At 34.9% G+C, this 25,273-nt stretch overlaps 1 protein-coding gene across 2 annotated transcripts; it reads left to right on the top strand.

Moving 5' to 3' along the window:
• Nucleotides 1-1,969: 1,969 nt before the first annotated feature.
• LOC106871158 (innexin unc-9) lies at nt 1,970-25,273 on the top strand. 2 transcript variants are annotated; one of them, XM_014917469.3, is made up of 3 exons: nt 2,105-2,530; nt 11,862-11,917; nt 23,285-25,273. In XM_014917469.3, exons 2-3 carry the CDS (start codon nt 11,913-11,915, stop codon nt 24,447-24,449), a joined length of 1,170 nt encoding a protein of 389 aa, XP_014772955.1. In that variant the 5' UTR covers nt 2,105-2,530; nt 11,862-11,912; the 3' UTR covers nt 24,450-25,273. The 2 variants fall into 2 exon arrangements, with proteins under 2 accessions (XP_014772957.1, XP_014772955.1); XM_014917471.3 differs by lacking the exon at nt 11,862-11,917 and having other exon boundaries at nt 1,970-2,530.

Below are 25,273 nucleotides of genomic sequence, written 5' to 3'. Positions count from 1 at the left end.
CTATTGTTTGTTATTTAAGCTTCTATAATAATAACAGTGGAGGCGCGTGACCTAGTGGTTAGGATGTCAGCATCATGATCGTAAGATTGTGGTTTCGATTCCTGGACCGGGCGACGCGTTGTGTTCTTGAGCAAAACACTTCATTTCACGTTGCTCCAGTCCGCTCAGCTGGTAAAAATGAGTAACGTTGCGATGGACTAGCGTCCCGTTCAGCTAGGGAACACATACGCCATTGAAACCGGGAAACCGGGCCTATGAGCCTGGCTAGGCTTTAAAAGGGCGCATTTGATTTGATTTTTTGATAATAATAATAATAATAATAATAATAATTGTTTCTAACTTAGGCACAATAGTGGCAATTTAAAGCGGAGAGGTTAGACGATACAATTAACACCAGTACTTTACTTTGTACTTCATTTTATCGACTTTCAGGAGGACCTCGGCGGAATTTGAACCCAGAATGTAAAGAACGGGAGAAAATACTGCAGAGTAATTTTTTACCGACGCTCTAGTAACTTTGCCAGTGTTTCTACTGAAGTGAGGACACCGCAGCTTAACTTCACCTAAGTTCTCAAAGAACCATCGGTGTCCAAAATGGATTGCTGATGCTCTTGAACATATAACGATGTATTCTTTTTCTACTACACTATCATAAAAGGTAAAAAAACCTATAGTAAAAAGCACTAAGAATACATGCTCACCTATTTCTTTTATTCTTTTACTTACTTCAGTCATTGGACTGCAGCTCTGCCAGGACACCACCTAGAATGATTTCAGTCGAAGAAATCGACCCTCGTGTTTCTTCTTTTTTTTTTTTTGTTTTTAAGTCTAGACTTTAGTTTTCCGGTTAATTTTGCCGAAATGCCAAAGTACAGGTACAGTTTCCATCAACCAAATTTATTCACAAGGCATTGATTAATCCGGAACTATAGTCAAAGACACTTCGTGAATTCGCAACGACGCACTTATTAACCAATCAACCATGCATGCAAATAATAACGATGCTCCTTTCTACTAAAAGCACAAGGGCTAAAATTTGAGGAGGGGGTAAATCGACTGCATCGACCCCCAGTCCTCAATGGTGCTTATTTTATCGACTCCCGAAAGGATGAAAGGCAAAGCTGACCTGGGCGGAATTTTTAACTCAGAACACAGAGACGGACGAAATGCCGTCGAGCATTTCGCACGGCATGGTAACGATTCTGCCAGTCTAAATAATAATAATAATCCTTTCTACTATAGGTACAAGGCCTGAAATTTGGAGTGGGGGGGATAGTCGATTACATCGACCTCAGTACTCAACTGGTACTTATTTCATGGACCCCGAAAGGATGAAAGGCAAAGTAGACCGCGGCAGAATTTGGCAAATAATAAGATAGTTAATAACTTTTAAACGAGTCACTGCTCTCTCTCGCACACACACAGGGTGTCTCATAAAGTAATGATGAGACACAACACTTGGAAAGAAACAACGCAAACCAGCTGATCTGTGGCATCGTACTATTATGGCCATGAAAGGGAGAGCCCGGAGATGCCCTCTTGGAGTTGGTAGCTATCTGAAAGACCTAATATTCAAACCCTGAATTCCTGTACCTTGGTTATGTAGTATATACTTTTCTTAATAACTATGTTTGCTTAAGTCCTAGTAACTTGCGTTTGAAATGTGCCCACCAATACATTACGAGACACTCTGGATGTAGGTATCTGTGTGTGTGTAGTGCAACCACAAGGAGGTTTAAATATAAACAAACGAATTAATGTAATATAATTAAAAAAATAATAATAATAAATAAGCTAGTTGGTCACTCGACCTGCTGCAATTAGAATCCAAATTTCCTTCAAATCACACACTTAACAGTCTGAAAGAAACGGAAGGAGATATTAGATTATGTTTGTTTTACAGAAACTTATGTTTGAAAAATAAAAAAAAAATAAATGACGTTGTCACGACTGGAACGCCTGTGATGTTGGGTCTACTAAATAGATATACAGAGTAACAAACGTGGAGAAGGCCGGGAGGAAACAATTGGACTGAAAGAAGAAATAAGAGGAAGAAAGACAAGGGTGGTGGAAAGTTTTAAAGAGGAAAGTTGATAAAAGAAGTGGAAGCCTGATAAAAAAGCTGAAGGAAATGAGAGAGGGAGTGGTATGAGTGAGAACATAACAGAGGTAGTAGTATGAGTGAGAAATGTCATTGTTAACAAAAAGTGTCGTTTGCAGAGAAAGAGAGAGCTGGTCTGTCGTCGTCGCCGAGCGTGTGTTTTATCTACGAACTACTTACTGATGTGAGTTCTAATGTTTACAACCGACGTGCATAGACGATATTCTCTGAGGGGGGCTTTCCAAAAATGTGCACTTTTCTGAAACTGAAAGCCAGAAGAGAAAGAAGCCGCGATATTGATGAAGGAAATTTATGAGATAGCATTTATTCTCAGCCATCCTTCTTAATATAAAAGTTTTCTTTGCATAGTTTTTATAAAAGAAACTTGCAAGTTTAAACATCAGTTCTAGTTGATTTCAAAGAAAACATGTAAGTACAGTTTGTATACCAAAGACAATACATTTAACGTATGGAATGTTCTTTATTACATGCATAGACTAAAGTTTTTTTTTTGTTTTGTTTTTGAACTTATTAACACCGCCGCTACAGTTCTCTTTAATCAATTAATTTACCTGAGCTCCGACTGAACTAACATTTTAGTATCATTATTCCTATAAAAGAAAACGTTCGAAATTTTTTTTTTAGCATTTGACTATATTTATAGTATCGAACAATTAAATTAATCCCAACAAATTAAGCGAGTTCTATAAAGAAGAATGCTTGAAGCTCAAAGATCCATCTTTCCATTTTATTTGTATCTGAATATAAAGTAAATTATGTAGCATGTGGAATATTCTTCACACGCATGCATATATATATACAATATAAAATTGTACCTCCCACGAAATCATAATATTACTACCAGGACAGTTAATTGCTGAGTTTATTATTTACAAATCTATGGAATTTTTACAAAATCCCAGAGTTATAAATTTAGTGATTTATTAGAGGAGAGGGATTTCGTGTTAGTATAGCGTTTAAGGGTCAGAGATTTTATAGGGTTCTGATTCTCAATAATAGGTAAATGGATACTTATGAATGTAAATAATATAACACGTGTCTGACGTTTTTAATTTGGCGTAGTTTGTATTTTTTATGTTGAAGGTTAATTACTGTTTTATTGGCACAACAAACTCAGCTCGTTTTTTTCCGATTATTTCTTAAAAGCATTTTTGACTAGGCTTTCATTTCTCTTTTCTTTAATATATTTTTATACATACTTCTCCATCTTTTTTAAACTCTAGATTTTTTGAAATAAAGAATCTGAACAGTAATGGCGATGGCGGTTCTTAAGGGCTGCAAGTCTGGTTATTGCTGCCTTCCTCCCCTTAAAAGTTTATCAGTATTTAACTGATAACTAAATCTATTGCATCTTATTGATTACAAAATATTCATTGATAATGGGATATTCAAGGTTTAGAAGAGATTTGAATAGTATGATGTAAGCATGTCCAGAACAATAATGGTATTTTTGGAGAATGTCCTGTTAGTTGAATATTAAATCGATTTTTCTCCCCCTCCCCATGCATTTCCCGCATGCTTCAGCTATGACTGAGATGAGGGACTGAGTCGATATATTCCCCTCTTTCCACCTGCACCTAGGGATTTCTGTCAATTTTTAGAGAAGCTCTCTGAGCAATGTAGACTGGCAGTAGAATTAGCCGAAGAATATTCGCTTTTACTGTCGTCTACATGTATTACTTTAATAGCAAAATAGCATTTTCGTTTAATTTTTACTATGCCTTGCTTAATAATTCCATACTTTGTTTTTTTTTTCTGGCGACTTTCAGAAGTTTGATAAACAAATCCTTGCGGAAAATTTTCCTCCCATGTAAGGGAAGAAAGAATTTTCTTTACCATCATTTTTAAAAATGCCATTATTTTTTATAGAAAATGTTTTTAAAAATTTACATTTATAATAGATAAGGTTTTCGTCAGGCTGCAGCTCTTTTCTGAATTCCGTCTCCTTTGTATAATCAATAATGGTAAATATAGTGAATCTGGAACATGTTATAGACACTTAACAACGTGGCGGTGGTTAAAGAGCTTTGTGAATGAGGGGGGGTTTGATTTTCACGGTCTGTGCTTGTTGTATGTCACTGTATGTATGTACTATTTGTGATGTAGACAGTCAGTTGTAAGAAAAATTCACTTTATTATCATACAAGTATAGTAGTAGTATAGGTTTTTATTTTTTCTACTTTTATTGTTCTGACAGTTAAAAGAGAGACTTCTCCCTAAAATGGTGTCATATTGACAATGGCGCCCGGTAAATAAGTGGAGGGTAGTAACAAAAGATTGGGGTCTAGTCTTTATTTATCTTATTTTCAGCTTTTAACTTTTGTGTGCGAATTAGGGTATTTTTTGTGATTTGTTAAATCAAATGAAAGTAAACTTAAACTATAGACTGTATAAAAATGTGCATTTACAATGCAGTTTCCTTAATAAACTTGTTTTTTTTTAAAAACATGTCTGTACTTTTTGGCGCGTTTTTCTATGCAGTATTATTGTAAAATTAGTTGATTTTCAATTTTTATTTAATTTCATGTAACCTTATTTACTTTTCGCCCTGAAATGCATTTTGAGAAATTCTGTCCCGATCACATTGATTTTAGGTTCTTTTAAAAATTAAGTTATTAAATTTGAAATTTAAATATTTTTAGCATAGTCTATGAAAATTTTATTCCTGTATTTTTTTCTTATAATTTACCAATCAAATTTATCGAAATGTTTATAGATAACCCGAACCATGTTCGAATGTTAATTAAAACTGATTTCTAGAACGGCTACAACACGTCTAAATATATGGAGGTTTTTTTGCATCTAAATGTAAATGCTTTGTAATGATGCAGTTAACTATCCTGGAGTAACTTTAAACTGCTCATCAAACTGGTACAAGTTTGTCAGATTCCTGTTCAAAACTATTTATTAAGTCCAGCGTAAAGTTAGTTGTAAAAACACTTGCAAAACATGACTAAGTTTTAGATTACAAACTGGAGATCTAGCATAGCAAATTGGTCATCTTTTTAATGTAAAGTGTATCTGTTTTGAATAAATAAACCATAGGCTCGGGAACGGGGGATACAAACGCAGTCACTTTTTTTTTTTTTTTTTTTTTTTGTGGTCGGTGGACAAAAAAAAAACTGTTTCAAGCATCTTAGGTTGGACCCGTGTTTCCAACACCTAAGCAAATTTCGTCCCCGCACTTGCGAGAATTACAGAAGCCCTACAATGTTTCTTGTTTAAAAGAGAGAATAGTAGAAACCATATCGGAGGGATTTGATTATTTCGTCCCTTTGCGGGCGGAGTTATGGAATACCTATACTTCGAAGTACCAGAGAAAAGCAGAAAGAATTGTTTTCTTTACTTTGCCTGTATACTTCTTTCATACAACGGAAATAATCCTGGAAAAATGATTATCCAAAAATTTCTATTATTATGCATTTTTGCCCTCTCCCGTGCTCCTTTCATGATGTATGGGGCTTCGAGGTAGGGGCAGTTACTACAACACTGTTCTCTTTTAAGAACTTGAGTAACTTGGGTCTACTCATCGATCACGTCACCCATTTGTAGTTTCACATGTTAGAAATTCATTTTCATTATAATTTTTCAAGTCAGTGACAAGCAATCCTGCCCAAAATGCCTCATGGTATTGAAATACATCTTTTCACTTTCAAGTGTTCAAATCTTAGCGAGGTCGACTTATCTTCCAAAATTTTTCGAATACAGAAGATGAGTAAATCGACATCCTCCTATGTTGCTAATTGTGTTAGAAATATCTACCAATGTTCGAAAAATTGTAATCAAAAAGATTTTTTTCTATTGATTTGTTCTATCTTGCCAAGATTTTCCTTTGTACCTGGAACCGCCACAGGCACAATTATATTCATCAACACGGTATTTTGAAGCCCAGTCAATTTTTATTAAAACTTGTCTCCGTTTTCTCCTATTTAGAATTCAACGGTCCTAAGTTTACGAGATTCGATTGTAAACAAGATTGCTTATATAGGCCTTGTGTTTAAGAACTTAGTTTTAGGTTCTGTCTCACTATCCGGCACCTTGGGCAATGTCTTGAGCGAATTTTGTTGGCGGAAACTGCAAGCCCGGCTTTTGTATGTGTTTGTGTTTACCCCACTTGACAACTGATATTGGTTTGATTCCGCCCCCGTAACTTATGGTTTGGCGAAAAGATTGATAGAATAAATACTAGAATTTTTTTTTAAAAAACAGCCGAAACCCGCCAAGGGGGTGCCCCAGTTTGGCCGTAGTCTGATGATTGAAGCAAATGTAAAAGATATCTTGCTGTGATAGCGTCACGAAGGCAACTTCATGGCACTCCTAACACTGCGTCGTTATTTGCTTAGCTTACTATACATCTTTATCTTGAAACCGTTTTAACTCTAATTTAGGACGCTAGATTGGTTGCTTCTCAATCTATTTGAAGGTAAGAAAAAAGTTGGAAAGTTCTGCCGTATTGCGTCTTCCAATGCCCTGACAGTCCTTGTTATCGTATGCTTCACTCGTTCTTCGTTTTGTCGAGCTTGAACTTTAATCTCGTCGTAAATGGCTAATGTTCTATTTTGTAATCATCAGAATCTAATGGAAACCTCCTTTAAGCATTTTTTCCATCATAATTTTCTGACAACTACGATTTCTTTGTGAGAAAAAATTCAGATTATCACTTCTAGGATCAACCGTTCAAAATAGGAATAAATGCATGCTGTCTTTTGAAATAAACGTATGTTAATCTTCTAGAAATTATCTAGAAAGTTTAGGTAAATAACTAAATAAACTTATCGTTACATTTTATCGGACTTAGCAAGAAATGCACTTTCGGACTTAGCAAGAAATGCACTTTTTAACTTGGTGATTCAAAAATGTTTCCTCAAGTAGTCGAAGAGTATAAAATCTATAATACAAATGTATTTTGACATGTTTTCTAGATTTCGTCATACTTTCACAGTAACTAAATAAAAAATCTTAAAGAATAAATCAATAAATATCACTTTGAAAATTGGTATTTAAAATAATCAATGTGGATGTGTGTATTCATTCTCAAACCTTGCTTTTGAAGTGCCCTGTAGGAAGCAGATTTAAAAACTTTCTAAGTACAATTTTTTGTTGCTTAATATTTACTTTTTTTTTTTTTTTTTTGCATGAATTTCAAATATTAATGTTTTAATGTAATTAATCATCGATTGAATTGAATTAATAATTATTTATGAATTATTTTCTACTCTTGTTTCATCATTATTTTTCTCTTTATGGTTCTTATGCGAAAATGATTTAAATTTTCATTATTTTTCTGTTATATCTTTTCCTCAGGAGTCAGTAAGTAGTCTTCCTTTTTTTTTCTTTTCTTTTTTTTTTTTTTTTTCTTTATCACTATTTTGTTTAATTTAGAGTTCTGTTCAGCTCTCTTCTGCCAAAAATAATCCATTCGTAATATTTGACAAACCAGAATAAATCCTGGTACATAAGGCAAGCTTTGCTGTTGCATGCATGCTCTATCTGAGATATTTTTTTACTTTATTAATGTTTTTGATTGTTCAGTGCAAGGAAGAAGGTTAACATTTGTCTTAAAGCTACTGAAACGGACTTCCTTAAAGGTACTCCAAGGCCAGATGCGATGTTAAATTGAGCGACACATTAAGTCTGCTACCTGCCCAAGAATGCGAACGGTTGCTCCGGACGGTTTCCTCGCAATTCCCGTCGTCTCTGTAGAATACTCTTAAAGTTATGCATATTCTGTGACATAGCTACAGTTTCACGTCTCTCCGACTTTGTTTCTTCGTATTTTTTAATGAAACTATGCAGGGACAAGTCTTGGAGTGTGTGAATTAAAACTACGCTGATAAAAGTCATCAGTTAACGTCCATCTTCCATGTTGGCACGGTTTGGATGGTTCGACAGGATCGATGAACCAGAAGACTGCGTCAAACTCCAATGTCTGCTTTGGCATAGTTTGTGTGGCTGAATATGATTCCTAACTCAAAATTTTATTGAGTGTACTGGGTGCTTTTTTTTATTTACTTTGCAGAATTTCATTAAGAAATTACCATTTTTCATTAAATTACGAAGAAACAAAGTCGGTGATTATGGGTTAAAACTGTAGGTATGCTTCTTATTCAATGAAAACATTATTATTATTGTCCCAGTTAGCTTCATAAAAACTTGGAATGGTATTTTTCCGACTGTTGAAGGCTGAAAATGTATTTTAATTGAAAAAGTTCTTTGACAAATGTTAAGGAAGCCCAAAGCTACATTTATATATAATTTGAAATGTTTAAGATTTTTTAAAGATGATATATTTGCGTGCTACTTTACTGATCGAAACAGCGAGAAAATGAAAGTACAATACTACAATCTTTTGTATGTAATGACTTATTTTCATGAATGAATGACAGTTTCACTACGAAGTCTTCAATATGAATGAATTATTTTTTGAACTACTTTCACTTTGAACTTCTTTCACTATGAACGACTACTTTCACTACTCACTACTTCATTTACTGAATGCAACAATTGTTTCGTTCAAATTGTTCTCTATCTACCAAATTTCGCAAGATCTTTGACCTAGGCTGGTATGAACAATACCTGTGGTACTGAAAAGAAGAATCGAACACGAAATCATAATTTGCAGAAAGCGTTTCTTAACAACACAACCAGCCAGCAAATACTATTTGCATGAAGAATTGGATGTTTTCAAATACAAGTTTAGATTGTTTTCGCCAGCATTTCATCAAGTTTACTGAGGAATACGTGATGCACCAAAACAGCTTACAAACTATGAGTCCTACATAATCTTGGGAGAGACCTTTAAGATATTTACAAGCTAGGCGAACTGAAATGGATAATTCTGTTTCTCTGCAGAGTTCTTTTTAATATCTTAAGTTGTCGTTTATATGTTGATGTCTTCTAGTAACCTAAGCTAAATAGTTATTTTGTTTTTCATGTAATCTGTGCTTATGAACTTTTAGCATTCATTGTCTTAGATTATTCATTAAACGTTACGTTTTTCTATTTTGAAATCATAATGTCACATATTCAGGTCATCAAGGTCGATAGGTGTCAGTAGATACAACTGAATTAATTTTTCCAGTTCAGATAAATTGCTTCTTCCTGCTTTAGCCATTGCAAAGAAGACAATCCAGTTTGAAAAAAACAGCTTTTTTCCATGAGAAAAGTGGAACTTTAAAAAAAATAACAATAAAATTTGATTTTATTGAAGGCTGTGCCTGGGAAGTTTGCTATTTATTTAGTCTCATGAACTTAATTTTTAAAATCCTGAGACTGACATTTTTGGAGACAGAATTAAACATATATGTTATTGGCAAAGAGATACTATGTTAATTTCAAACTAATTTCCATTATGAAGGTTAGTATTGCTAGACTTTCAGATGTACACATCCTTGCTTACATATGTGCACCACTGTATTTAGTCAAAAGCTTTAGAGTACCAAGAAAGTAGATTTCTTACTTTAGACAACACATTCCATGAAGAAATATTAAATCTTGAATTATTTTTCTGGCAAGAAGCTAGTAATTTGAGATAAAATTTGAAGAGCACTTTCTAATAAAGATCAATGAAAAGCAAATGGTGTACTTTAATGTAAGATCTGTCATGTCAAATTGTCCAAGCCATGTCAGCATCGAACATGGACATAAAATGATGAAATTACAATTTGAGTTTTGGTTATACACTCAAACTAAACCTGCTTTCCATTTTCCCTGACCTCTCTCCAGTTCAAGTGTGGGTGTTCAAGGACAATTTTACAAGATTAGATGAATTTAAATTGGAAAGACTGAGAAATAATCATTTGAATAATAAAGAATTGTTTATCTGAATCAGAAATTTGACTTTTAGACTATTATTAATCAACATTTGTATATTATCTGAATAATTTCATAATCTGATGATGAGGTCACTTAGCATTTTTCATAAATACTGAGCTTAGATTGTAAAAGGGCATTACATATATATTATACATTTTCATTAATGCTTGAATATTGTAAAGAGTTTCTCTAGATTGTCATACGAGATTGTATTTGGTTCTAGTTTGTGTTTAGAAGGTTTAATAAAGTGTTAATATTTCTATATATGGTGTCTGTGCAGAGGAAATATTTTGGATGTATTCCATTAGTGGTGGTGGGTTTTTTTTTGTTGTTAATTTCTTTTTATTACAAAAGTTTAAAGGTACAACCTAAATCTGTTGTTCTTGGCACTCCGTCGCTTACAACGTCGTGGGTTCCAGTTGATCCGATCAATGGAACAGCCTGCTGGTGAAATTAACGTGCAAGTGGCTGAGCACTCCACAGGCACGTGTACCATAGTTCTCGGGGATATTCAGCATGACACAGTGTGAAAAGGCTGACTCTTTGAATTACAGGCACAACAGGAAGTAAGAGTGAGAGAAAGTTGTGGTGGAAGAGTACAGCAGGGTTTGCCATCATCCCCTGCCGGAACCTCGTGGAGCTTTTAGGTGTTTTCGCTCAATAAACACAATGCCCAGTCTGGGAATCGAAACCGCGAGTCTGCTGCCCTAACCACTGGGCCATTGTGCCTCCACTAAATCTGTTGTAGAAGCTGGTAATAGATAATAGCTTAGGAGTAAGTGGTAATAAAGGAATATTAGTTAGTCCACATTACTCTTTAAGGAGCATTGGGCTGGTTTCTCTAGCATATATATTCCTCACTGGACAGGACACAATGCATTGCCCAGACTGGGAATCGAAACCACAATCTTACGATCATAAGTCCTACACTGTAACCACAGTAAAGGAATATAGTTGCTCTGAACTGGAGTTCTCAGATGAATTTCGTAAAGTAGCGCATTTTCAAAAATTGTGGTCTAGGCCCAAAATAGAAATTTTATTTGTGAATAAAAAATATGTAGGTATGCTCTTAGTTGAGTTAGTTAAACAAATGGAAAAAAAAATTGATGGGAGTCAGTCGTGAAAAGTAATGTAATTCACTATTTGTAGTCCAATCTTGGTATTTCTTTTCCATACAGGAATGCCTGATTCATTTGTGTAGGAAAATTTAGTGTTAGTTGCCGGAAAACAAGTCCTGAATTACCAAAGCAACCAAGGAAAATCACTGGAGGCTCAATAATTCTGAAAGCTTATCTAAAAGGGATTTGACAAAGAGGTTCACGTGGTATGCTTTGAAATACATTAAAGATAAATTTTAGGAAGATGCTTGGCTTATTACAATAGGGCTGTGCCCATCTTTCTCTAGGTCATAATTGACTTCTTCCAGAGAGAGAATTAATCCCATCACTTGACTGGTAATCTGGTAATCTGATAAGAAGTAAAGTTGATCTTGGGACTTGAACTCAATGTGCAGAGAGCCAGAAGAAATGCTGCAAAGCATATTCTATCAGATGCTCTGACTAAACAAATATTCTGTTTCTTAGACTCAATCATTAGTCTTGGTTTCTGGTGTTGAGACAGCAGTTGGTTATTGAACTTTACACAATCAGAAATTCAAAAAGCTTAAGTGTGTAAAATAAGTCACAGAGGTTGATGGATATTAAAATAATGTCATTGCAAAATGCTTCGTTTATAACACCAGTCAACACTCCTCCAGCAGATAGGCTTATTGCTTTTATTTCAGCTGGTGTTATATTTATAATGTAAATTTTTACTTTTTGTACTCTATAATAGATGTAAGAAATAAGACTTGAAATGTTTCATTAATAAGTTATTAGTCTTTATTTTATCTTGAATTTTAATTAATTAGTTATTTTTCTAACAGTTAGGAAAATATCTGTATACTCAATCCTAACCAGCCCTTTTAAATAAAACAATGGGGTAAGTGAAACTCAACTTTTCTCCCATGTAGAATGTTTAGTCAATATAGCTTATTCTGTCCTGGCTCCTCCTTCCTTTTTGCTCTCTCTCCCTACTTCCTTTTTGCTCTCTCTCCCTACTTCCTTTTTGCTCTTTCTCTCTCTCTCCCCCCTTCTCTCTTTCTCTATATACATGTCTTTCTACATGTGTGTGTGTGTGTATATATATATATATATATATATATATATATATATATATATCCACACTTCTCTCTGCATGCTTCTAGTTTGAACTGTTTTGGCTTTGGATTAAATTTTTCTCTTACATTTAGTTATTTTGCTTAATAATGTTGCTCTTCAACTCGTTCTCTTTATCTTCTTTGTAACCATTTGAGAGATCCTGTGAATTTTTAATAAAAATGAAGATGCTGTAGTAAAATTAACTCTAATGAAGCTTTCAGCATAATTGCATTTTCAGTTCAAGTTATTAGCCTTCATGTGGTGGTCAATATTCCTTATCCTATTGAGAGCATTTTGTTGTCTATGAAAGCTATGTCTCTGCCGCTCAAGTTTATATTTAACTGGAGGGGAAAATGGGGATCTTTTTTAAAACAGGGGCCACATTTTTCATTAATGTTTTACGTAGTGTTTTTGGTACCGAAAGACTTTCAAACTTCGTATACTTATCTAGTTTGTGTTATAGAACAGAAAAATATTTTTGTATTCGAATTTATTTCATGTAAAAAATTCTTATTTCGATAATTTCAACCAATCACTGACAAGTATTCAGTTGTTTACATTTACTCCTTTGGCTCATTAAGCGATGTAAAGCGTATTTAATCTCCATACCTTCGTTTTATTTGCTTTTTTCATTTTAAATTTGCTTTAACTCTAACCCTAACCCTAGGGTTAGGGTTAATTGTTTCAGAATCGTTTGTTTATGTAGTCGGCACTTAATGTATATCGACTGAATGGACGTCAGTGATTGGTTGAAATTACAGAAATTCGACAACTTTAACATGGAATAATTTATGGATTTCTTTTTTTTTTAAGAAGACTAAGAGAAAAAGATGTTTTATGACACATTCTACCAGTGTTCCAAGTTTCAAAGTGTTTTGTTAATGAAAAATGTGGCCCCCGTTTTAAAAAAGATCCAAAAATGGTTTAGGTATCCAGGATTAACTAGTTTCCTTACAGGTTTTGTCTACAGAATCAAGTGGTGCTAGTAACCTTAGGTCATAGAAGCATGACTATGATAGAATAAGCTCAGGATTTAACGTATTTATTACTATATTTATGTTGAAATGCACTTGCCTTGTGTTAGTCAATTATTAATACAATGAAGAATTTAAAATAACTCAAGCTGGTGTTTGCATAAGTTAACATGACATTTTGATGGAAAGTTTTAATTTAGCATTTAAATTGGCCATATCTGGTCAAAATATCCCACTTTCATGTTAAAAATAGCCAAATCTGGCCTTTTATACATACCTTACAATGCCATTCTAAAAATAGATAATTATGCTGAAATCTCAAAGCTACAAGATGCTGCATGATTAATTCAAGACAATATGAATAAATAAGCATTGCATTTGATTGAGTAATCTGAATGCTAAAAGGTTAAATCACTTTAAAACAGGTAATTTGCATCAGAACCACAAGTGATCTTATGTGGGTTGGTATCAAATGTATTAAATGCTGTGGTATTTAACCCTTTAGCATTGAAGTTTCTCCGTGAAATATATTTATTCATATTGCTTTGAATTAATCATGAATTATCTTGTTGCTTTGAGATATCAATTGATGATGTGATTGTTTATATTTCTAGATTGACATTGTAGGGTGGATGTGAAAGGCTGGATCTAGCCAGTTTGAACATGAAGCAGGTACAATATTTTGGTTGGATATAGCCTGTTTAGATCCTAAAGGGTCAAATTTTTAGGTTTGATGTATAATACTTAACCGTAGTAATTGATTGCTGATTTTTGATTTGTAAAGCTATCCCATTAACTGCTCTCCTTGGTGCGTGTATGTTTCAACAGGCATAATTTTTTTTTTTACCTAGTTTTATGACCTAAATAGTTACTGAACTGGTATTCAAGATCGGCACCTTTTCATTTAAACTCTACTAACTTTAAATCTGAGCTGTCTATTAGGTGAAAACAATATTGTCAAATGCTTCACTGCATGTCTTGCTCCACTGCCTGCCATTTATGTATCATTACTGCATGTAGCAGCTCTAGATATTGGCTAACATTTTGACTTTTTGGTTTAGTTATATGTACAAGTATCCCTACCACATTAGCAAAACCACTTATGCAATAATGTTTAAAAATCCTTCTTACAATCAGCAACATTCAGTAAAACTATCGCTATCAAGGCTGTGATGTAATGCTCTAGTTGAATATTATTTTGAAGAAAGTCCTGATCTCTTCCCCTTTTTACTTCCCACTAGAAATAATACCATGTTTAGGTTAAATAAATTTAAAGAAAAAGATCATATTAATTGAGTGAGGGTCACTACTGAACTAAATGTTTTGTGTGCTTTACAGTGCATGTGCATACACACAAATTTTGAACGGGGGAACTTAAATAGATGAAGCTATATATATAATATAAACATGTAAATATTGGGTTATAAAAGACTCTTGAATGAAAAATTTGACTGCTACCAATGTAGTTTGCTTTTATACCTTAGTTTCATTTAAATTTTTCTGATCGAAACTAATATGTGAGATAAACTTAGCTTGTGAAGACTTATTGGGGCAAGCGAAAGCGAAATCAGGATGGCACCTGTGCCCAGCATCGCCTTTCTGGCACTTGTGCTCGTGACATGTGTAAGGATTTTCGAGCGAGATCGTTGCCAGTGCCCCTGGACTGGCTCTTGTGTGGGTGGCACATAAAATACACCATTTTGAGTATGGCCGTTGCCAGTACTGCCTGATTGGCCTTCTTGCCAGTGGCATGTAAAAGCACCCACTACACTCTAGGTGGTTGGCGTTAAGAAGGGCATCCAGCTGTAGAAACTCTGCCAAATCAGATTGGAACCTGGTGTAGCCATCTGGTTTCACCAGTCCTCAGTCAAATCTTCCTACCAATGCTAGCATGGAAAGCGGACGTTAAACGATGATATATATATATATTGATATATTGTTATCATCATTTAACATTTGTTGTCCATGCTGGAAAGCCATATATATATATATATATATATATATATATATATATATATATATATATATATTATCTCTTGTCTTTCTGTTTTTAATCAATAAAATGATTGCTTAATATTTGGTATTTAGGAAGACAATATAAAAGCTTATGAACATGGATTTTGAACAATATGCACACATAGCTTTCCTATAGTTTTCATCTGCCAAATTCGGTCACAAGTGTGAGTGGCCTCTGGCTTCAGCAGAAGGCACTTGTCAAGCTGCTGCACAGTGGGTTGGCATTCAAAACCTCTTGGTTGGGTAGCAATCTTCTAAACAACATGGTCACTTTTGTGCCTTTGAAAACAGTGAAAAATGAAATATTAGCAACATAAGCAGTATCAATGCCATATAGTAACCATTATATCCAACTTAACATGGATGTGTTGTTAGAATACTGAATACTGTGTTATTACCTTTGTTAGGTCCTTTCATATTGGCACTTGGTGCCTAAAAGCACACACAAATTATAACAGATGAGAATTGCCTGTCATGTGTGCCAAAATTCCTATATTACAATTTCCTTCTCCTGGAAATCACCACTGGGAAACATCTGGTGAATACTGCTTCCATAATTAATAATGAATTTTGTTATAAATCTGCTGGCTATTTGCGACATTAGTGTCTTAAAAGATGCTGATATTCTATATATTGTAGCAGTGAGATTTGATAGGCATGTCGTGACCGGATGCTTTTCACTGATGCTTTTTAGTAGAATAAAATCACATATGGGAATTCGGCTGCTCATCACAGACAATTCTCATCTGCTATGATCTGTGTGTCTGTGCTTTTATGCACCAAGCACCTATATGTGAGGATCTGCAGTAACAAGGTCGATTGCAAGTCTTGTGCTGGTGTCACATAAAAAGCACTTGGGCCAGTGCCACACAAAAGTGCTTGTAGTTTTACTTAAAAGTGTTTGTGCAGTGACACATTAAAAGCACACACTGCAAAGTGGTTAGTGTTAGGAAGGACATCCAGGTGTAGAAACCAAGACATTGGTGCAGCTCTCCAGCTTGCTAGCTCCAGTCAAACTGTCCGACCCATGTCCAGCATGGAAAACATGTTAAAAGAGCGTGATGATACTCGGTGTTCCAACAAGACCTCCATGTTAAGTTGGATATAATAAGGGTGAAAAATATTGGGGAAAGTATTTTTCAATTGCTTTCAAAAAGTAAATTATAGACAAAAGTGAGTGTTTATAGGTTTATATCTTCCCATGTGAAACAAACTTAAAATTTATGTAAATACTTAAATCATTTGGTTCAGATTTTAATGTGATCTTGACTACAAAGAATCTTTGTTCTTTATTTTTTGTAGGAAAACAAAATTAGTATTGAAAAGAAGAGCAAAAAGTTTGAAATAGATCCAATGCTTTATATCTGTTCAAGATCTTATGATGAGAGCTGGCAGAAATGTTTGGTAGTTTGCTGGGCAAACTACTTCATGGCATTTCATCCAACTTTACCTTTCATCCATTTGTGGTTGATAAAATAAGTTCCAGTTCAACACTGGGGTTGTTGTAATCAATCCTTCTCTGAAATTGCTGGCTTTGTGCCAAAATTTTAAACCAATATTTAGACAATATCTTTAAAAAAGTATCCTTTACTAGCAAAACCTGAAAGTTTTACAAGTTAAGATATACTTATTAAGAAGGAAATGATTTCTCCTTCCTATATAAATGGAGCAACAGAGTAACAAGATCTCGTTCTGTTACAATATAGTTTAATAGGAATAATATGAATTCTGTAAAAGGAAGAAGTGAAAAAAAAACATCGACTTCACCAATTAAGAAAAGTGGGTAACATGGTTGCTATTATATTGACACCTTAGTTGCAAAACAGTCTCCTTTCAGCCTAACAAAAAATGGTTCATCTCATTACTGCATGCTGTCTCATACATGTCAGTTACTGATTTTCACATCATTATGTAGCGATTCCTTCATAGCAACAGGTGCTATGAGACTGCTCTTGGGTTCTATGATGCAATGTTCCATAAAAGTGATCTAAATTAAAACCGATCAAAATTCTGATGTTAATTTATGTTCCAAACACCACCTTCAGACCGAGTTATCTTAGTAAATTATTCATTATTCTTAAAACTAAAACAAAGGCAGTGTATTTCAGCAGAAATAGAACAAAAGTGTAGAAAATTAAGACATAACAAGCTGTTTTGTAGCTTTGTTGTTGACTTTATATTTTCATTTTGATGTGTAAGACAAAAACATGAGAAGAATAGGAACCGAGCACATATATTACTGCTTTGCAGTTAACTTTAAATAATGGGCTTATGTTTACATTCTAGAACTTAGTAATCCTTTTATAAATGTTTATTATAGCCATATTTTTCTCTTCGAATTTTTTGTTATCCAATGAACTTCTTTCCTAGCAAATCTTTTATTACCGGTTCTTTCCAAGCATTGGCCACTGACATGAAATTATCGGGTAACATCTAAAAAGAGCTGCTTGAATCCTAAAGTAAATATTATACAAAATGGACTTCCAAAGATTTTTTTTTTCTTTATAATCTAGTTAAATCTTAGCTTGGCTGTTCAGAGGAATAGGGGGAAAAAAAAAACACTCAGACCATTCCTCTCCTGACTGTTGCTCCCCCTTTGTGAGTTCTTCCCCCATCCCAGGGTAAGAATCACTAGTCTACATTGTGTCACAAAGATAACTGAAACAACTTTGTACATTGGAATCATTTGAAAACAAAAACTTCTTTGCACTCTTTCAGCCTTATATCAGAGGGAACATTGACTTCTTAAGTTTTATCTGGTGAAACTTTGCTCATAACATTTATTCATGTAAAATTGATAAATTTATCTTTTTGTAATGAAACAATAGCAGATCAAAAAGTAAGGCAAAATATGGAAGCTGTGCATCATAGACACCGTTTAAAAGATAAGTCAACCCAATTTTGTGTAAAAAGAATCTAAATGGGCATAGTTAAATGACATGAATATTTGTGTATCTTTTGCATGTATGTACGTGTGTGTGTGTCATCATCATCATCATCATCATCATCATCGTTTAACGTCCGCTTTCCATGCTAGCATGGGTTGGACGATTTGACTGAGGACTGGTGAAACCGGATGGCAACACCAGGCTCCAATCTAATTTGGCAGAGTTTCTACAGCTGGATGCCCTTCCTAACGCCAACCACTCAGAGAGTGTAGTGGGTGCTTTTACGTGTCACCCACACGAAAACGGCCACGCTCAAAATGGTGTCTTTTATGTGCCATCCGCACAAGCCAGTCCAGGGGCACTGGCAACGATGAAGCTTGCTTCCCAACCATGTGGTCTTGGGTTCAGCCTCACTGCTCAGTTCCATGGGCAACTGTCTTCTGCTATAGCCTTCATCATCCTCATTTGACGTTCTCCTTCCATGCTGGCATGGGTTGAACGGTTTGACAGGACCTCGCAGGCAGGAGCCTGAACCATGCTTCTGTGTCTTTTAGTACAGTTTTTATGGCTGGATGCCCTTCCTAACACCAACCATTCAACAGAGTAGGCTTAGGGGCACAAATGCCTTGTTTTCATTGATAGAAACTGAAAAAAGTCAGTTAACCTACATATATTAGGTCATCCCATAAATAATGGGCGCTTTTATACTTTAGTCAAGCAAATTGATTTGCTTGACTAAAGGCCACGGTCAAAGGACTGAAAACAAATAAAAGAAAAAGGGATAGGATAGTGGCTGCTGTTCCTCACAGCTAGCTGGACTGATAACCTCCTTGTCTAAAGTGTCCCTTACTAACTCCTCTTTCTACTCTCTCACCCTTGTTGCATTCACTCTCCTTCCCATTTCTGTATTAAAACACTCAGAGTATCAACACTGCCCCATCCCCAGAATCTCACCAATTTATAAAATCTTGCGAAAGTCATGAGCAGTCAAATGAAATTATTCTTTGTAACCTAGTACTTATTCTATTGGTCTCTTTGGCTGAACCGCTAAGTTATGGGGATGTAAACACACCAGATGGTAGGGTGGCAAACACATACACACACACATATATTTACGACGGGACTCTTTTAGCTTCTATCTACCAAATCTACTCACAAGGTTAGCCCGAGGCTATAGTAAGAGACACTTGCCCAAGGTACCACACAGTGGAACTGAACACAGAACCATGTGGTTGGTAAGCAAGTTACTTACCACACAGCCACTCTTAAATGTCATTCATCAAAAAAAATAATTGCAGTTAAACTGCGAGCAGTGTTATCTAATTGTATTGAATCTGTGATGACCTACTCCTGCGCTTGAAAAAATATAAAGTCATACATGAATATGGCTAGATGGTAAAGGGTTAAAGAGTTCCTTAATATCTTAGGAGTTGAAATTCATTAAATCTACTTCATGAGAAGTTCTCTAATAAAATAGCTTTCACAAAGCCCCAGTTGATATTCACTAGTTTTTATTGCTATTCCTGGTGCAGGAGTGGGTTCGTGGTAAGTAGCTTGCTTACCAACCACATGGTTCCAGGTTCACCCCCACTGTGTGGCACCTTGGGCAAAGTATCTTCTACTATAGCCTTGGGCCGAACAAGTGGATTTGGTAGACAGAAACTGAAAGAAGCCTGTCGTGTGTGTTTGTCCCCTCACCATCGCTTGACAACCAATGTTGATGTGTTTACGTCCCCGTAACTTAGCGGTTTGACAAAAGAACCAATATAATAAGTACTAGGCTTACAAAGAATAAGTCCTGGTGTCAATTTGTCAACTAAAGGCGGTGCTCCAGCACGGCCACGGTCAAAGGACTGAAAACAAATAAAAGAAAAAGAAGGGATAGGATAGTGGCTGCTGTTCCTCACAGCTAGCTGGACTGATAACCTCCTTGTCTAAAGTGTCCCTTACTAACTCCTCTTTCTACTCTGTCTCACCCTTGTTGCATTCACTCTCCTTCCCATTTCTGTATTAAAACACTCAGAGTATCAACACTGCCCCATCCCCAGAATCTCACCAATTTATAAAATCTTGCGAAAGTCATGAGCTCTCTACCTTCCTCCATCCAGACACCAGTAAAAACATTGAAAGAAGTCTTTCGCTAGTCATATCTAGTTGGTTTTAGTGTAATATTTGAGTTCAAAATGTAATGTGACTAGCTTACGAGACAGTAGTAAGGTAGTTGTAGTTGCTTGGTTTAGTTTTAACTCAAGGCTAGATAAATAGAAGAAAAATTTTTTTTGTTTTTGAAATTGGCTTGGATTGAAAAATTAGTTTGCTGTGTATTTGTGTGCGTGTGTGTGTGGGTGTGTGTGTGAATAGACTAGACCACCTTTTGGGAAAAGGTTACTATTTGCTGTTAGCTGGTTGTCAACTTGTCAATGACTTTTGCAGTCAGCAATGGCTGACACGTTGCCATTAAATGCAATTGGACACATTTAAATCAGCAGCTTTTGGGATCTCTCCAGTTGCTTTTGGAAAAACAAAAAACAATAGAATAAAACATGGGGGGGGGGAATTACAATGTAAACATGTGGTCTGTTATACACTAAATTTTCTGTGACACAAGAACAAATATTTCTCCCAGGTGGTGGTGATGTGATGAAGTAAATAAATGATTGACATACAGTTTTAATTATTAAGTATTCGTGTGAAACTATTTCTAAATAAGCATCAGTGGAGTGGGGGAATTATGTAAAATAAAGTTTAACACCTTTAGATCTCTTGTGGCTTGTAGCCTCAATGCAATTGAGATTTTAAATGTTTATAAAATATGTAAATTCGTATAATGATTTCAAATGATTTTAAGAAATAACATTGCTAATGTATTTAAATGATAGTAGGCCTCACTTAAACCGTTTAGTCTTTTTCATATATATGTAATTACGTGTGTACATATGTAGTATATATATATATATATATATTGAAGTGTGTATATATATATATATATATATTGAAGTGTGTATATATTTATGTGTGTGTGTGTGTGTGCAGGAATAGCTGTGGATAAAAAAACTTGTTTCCCAACCATGTGGCTCATCCCACTACACAACATTTTTTCCAAATGTTTTCTAGTATAGCCTTAGGCTATGTCTTGTTTCAAGTCATTTCACTGTAGCCATGCTGGGGCACTTTGAAGAATCTTTGTTGAACGAATCAACCCTGCCCCAGGGAATGTAAATGCACCAACACAGGTTGTGAAGCAGTGGTAGGGGGCAAGCATGCACATACACAACTAGCTTCTTTCAGGTTCTGTCTACCAAATTCACTAACAAGGCTTTGGTTGGCTTAAGGCTATAGTAGAAGACACTTGTCTAATGTGCCACACAATAGCAAGCTTCTTATCACACAACCATGCCTACGCCTATATATATATATATATATATATATATATATATATTGACTAATTTGACTAAACTCAAGTTCCAGCATAGGTGTAGTCCAATGATAAAAACAAAAGATTATGTATTTATAAATGCACACGCATGTGTATACACACATCATTCTACATGTATGTACACATAATTATATAGAATGATTTAAGTTTTGTACACTAGAACCACTATCTTGAACTCCATATGCATTATTATTAAAGAAACGCTTGAAGTCTCTAGTCCTCATGACACAGAACATTGGCAAATTTTTTCTTATCTGCTTTCTCTCTGGCTAAGTAAACCTGTATCTCCTAGCTTCACTTCTGGCAATCTGATTCAGTTCCCTGCTACCACCACACCTTCAGTCCGTCCATGCCAGTTTCTTTTCCCTAATGGCCCTTCAACTACATTGTTCCACCATGTCACCTTAGGTCAAGAGGGGACTTTGCATCAGCCACAGATCTGGTCAGTAGCCCTCAACTGGTTGTCCTGTAGGAACCCTCAATTGTCCTCCACATTATGTGATGCTATATCCTCTTTTTCATCAAAAGCGCTGTCCATTCAGAGGATCCTTAAGCTTCCAGACCCTTTTTTTTCCCTCACTGGTCATCTTCTGGACAGCCATTTAGTCTTGATCCTGAAGTTGCTAACTACTAACCTGTGTTGTGGGGGTGCATTCTTTACCTGGGAATGTTTTGGCAGTTATAAGTAGCCATCTTTCTCATTATTCTCTGGTGAGAATGTAGTCAATCTGACTAGTGTGCCTATCAGACTGGTAGGTGAACAGGTGACTGGCTGGTTTCCTGAAGTTGGTATTACAGATCATTAGATCATTTACATCACAGAACTCCAGCATCCTGGTTCCCTCCTCATTGCGGGAACCAAATCCTTTGCCACCATGTACACCATGGAAGTTCTCTGGATGTTGTCCAACATGCCCATTTAAGTCACCATCCACGAAGAGAAGGTCCCTGTCATTCATCAACAAGGTAGTCTCAAAGAGTGTGTCATAAAATCGCTCTTTTTGTTCATCAGGTAGGCCTGGCTGAGGGGCATAGGCCAAGATAATGGTTGCTAATCCATGTTGCAGCACTAGTCTAAGGTTAAGTATTCTATCACAGACTCTGACTACCTTGAGTACCTTTATCAACCCATTTCTCAGCAAGGAGTATATCCACACCACCAATCCCATGAGTGTTACCTTCCCAGAAAATCTTATACCTATGTTCTTTGCCTGTGAGAAACTTAGCAGAACTTCCTCTCCACCTTACTTCTTGGAAACAGCACAAAATTGTACATCTCCACTCAAGCATCTGAACAATCTCACCAAACCTACCTTCCACAAATTATTGTCTGAAAGAGAAGGGACATTCAATTAAAATAAGCTCTATTTGAGAAGCATGCTACTGCTAAAATGCTTTTGCCTTCCTCCAGTGCAAAAATCTAAGCTAAATAATGTATATCTATAAAAAGCCATGTCACTATAGAATTGTAAAATATTTAAATTGATAAATATTATTTCATATACCATTCATGACAGGTGGTGAGTATATTTAATCTTTCTTTTTTTTTACCTGTTTTGAAAAATATTTAATTTTTCTTAAATTAAAAAATTTTTTTTTTAAATCAAATTTGTAAAGAAAATGTTTCGTATACTTTGCATAAATATTCTTTTATCTAGAAATAGCTACAAACATGTTAAGTTCTACTGCATTTACATGCTTGTAACTATTACTTATCAACGGTTAATTGTACATTTTTCCTACATAAATGTTTGCAGTTTGATTATTGTCGATTATTTATCAGATGTAATTATAGCTCAGAAATATTAATTAGCTTTGTTTTTCTTTCTTTGCAGGGTGTGGGGTGTGTTCGGATCCTTCTCCACCTTCTCCCGTCTAACTTCAGCAGCCAATGATGACTGGGTTGATCGCATGAGCCATATATACTCATCGGTTGTCCTTGTTCTTTTTGCAATAGTAGTCACTACAGGCCAGTTGGTTGGTGACCCAATACACTGTTGGTGCCCAGCCCAATTCACAGGAGCATATGTTGCCTATACCAAATGGATATGCTGGATTTCAAATACTTACTATATTCCAATGTCAGACACGATTCCTGTTAATATTAATGAAAGAGAAGACAGGCAATTGACATACTACCAGTGGGTGCCTTTAATTCTTCTTTTTCAAGCTCTTTTGTTTAAAGCCCCGAATTTGCTCTGGAGAATTCTTCATGGCACCTCAGGCGTTAATTTAGACAAGCTTTGTGAATTATCAGAGAAGACTCAATATGGTTCACCTGATGATCGCAAGAAAACTATCGAGCACATAGCATATTTCATGGATCGTTGGCTTGATTCTAATCGTATTTACCATTGTAATTTCGTTGTGAAAACTCGCCAAAAGTTTGCCAAAATTTGCTGCTGCTTCTGTGGTAAACGTGAAGGAACATATTTATCTGGTCTTTATCTCAGTATTAAAGTCTTATATCTTGTAAATATCATTGGACAGTTCTTTATGTTAAACAGTTTTCTATCAACTGATTTTGGCATTTACGGTTTCCAAGTGATGCAACACTTCAACGAATATGGTGCTTTTAAAGAATCACCACTATTTCCACGAGTCACTTTGTGTGATTTCAGTATTCGGCAAATGACTAATCTGCAACGATTTACTGTCCAATGTGTCTTGCCTATTAACCTGTTCAATGAAAAGATTTTTATTTTCCTTTGGTTCTGGTTTGTTTTTGTAGCCATTTTAGCTTCAGCAAACATGATAAGTTGGCTCTATTACATGATTTACCGACGTAACAATGCAGCATACGTTAAGAAATACTTGAAACTTTCAGCTACTCCACTAATCAATAACGATAAAAAACAATATAGAAACTTTGCAGACAACTATTTACGCAATGATGGAGTCTTTGTCTTAAGAGTAATAGGTAAAAATTCAACTGACCTAGTCTTGACAGATTTGGTGAAACAGTTATGGAAGATTTTCAAAGAGAAGCCAACTAGTTAAGAATGCTTCCTTTAAATGAAGCACACTTTAAAATGTAAATGCAAACCAATAATTTCAATAAAGGAACCCCACCAAACAGTTTGATATTTATAATAGTTGTAAACTTCTATTTCAAGGCAATCTACAGAAATTTTCTGACACTTCGAAAAATATATCTGAAAATTTTTAACCTTAACTAATATTCATTTGTTTCTTAAATAAATAAATTTGAAATTAGTTTCATAGTTTTATATTACAAGACTGTTCTTCCATATACAAAGAACTGTTAGTAATTTCTGTAGTTGCCATTTTATATACTCAGCTTATCAGATTTTCCTGTTATGTAAAATCTTCTGTAGTGTTCCATAATATTCTATGTTGATATTTTTTCCATTTCATTTAGTGAAAAAAAATCAAAAAGAACTTTTTTTTTTTTTTTTTTCTCATTGCATGATTTCACTTTGTGTTTTTTTTCCTTCTATTCATTTTTTTCCATCCCAATTTATGTATTTTGAATAAGACTTTATACATTACGTATTCCAACTAAGGCATTTATCAATATCCATTTGTACTTGTAGAATGTAGTATAATACTATGCATAAAAATTGTGGTGTATATTCTATTAAGCTGCTATCTAAAGCGTAATTTTAGAATATGAAACTGTTGTGATAAACCTTCATCAAGTTACTGATTTCTCTTTTTTTCTCTCTCTCTCCACTGGTCATACATTTTTAAAATAAATATATCAGTAGTCCATTTTTAAAAAATATTTTGTTTGCGACTATTTGCAGGATATGCATCATCGATCCATTATGAATTATAATTAAATTTTTATTCATAGTGTT

This window comes from Octopus bimaculoides, chromosome 2 (genome assembly GCF_046866305.1).
Source record: "Octopus bimaculoides isolate indiv1 chromosome 2, ASM4686630v1, whole genome shotgun sequence".
Taxonomy (NCBI): domain Eukaryota; kingdom Metazoa; phylum Mollusca; class Cephalopoda; order Octopoda; family Octopodidae; genus Octopus; species Octopus bimaculoides.
Note: the sequence above shows the minus strand (reverse complement) of the source record. Positions and strands in the feature narration are given on the sequence as shown.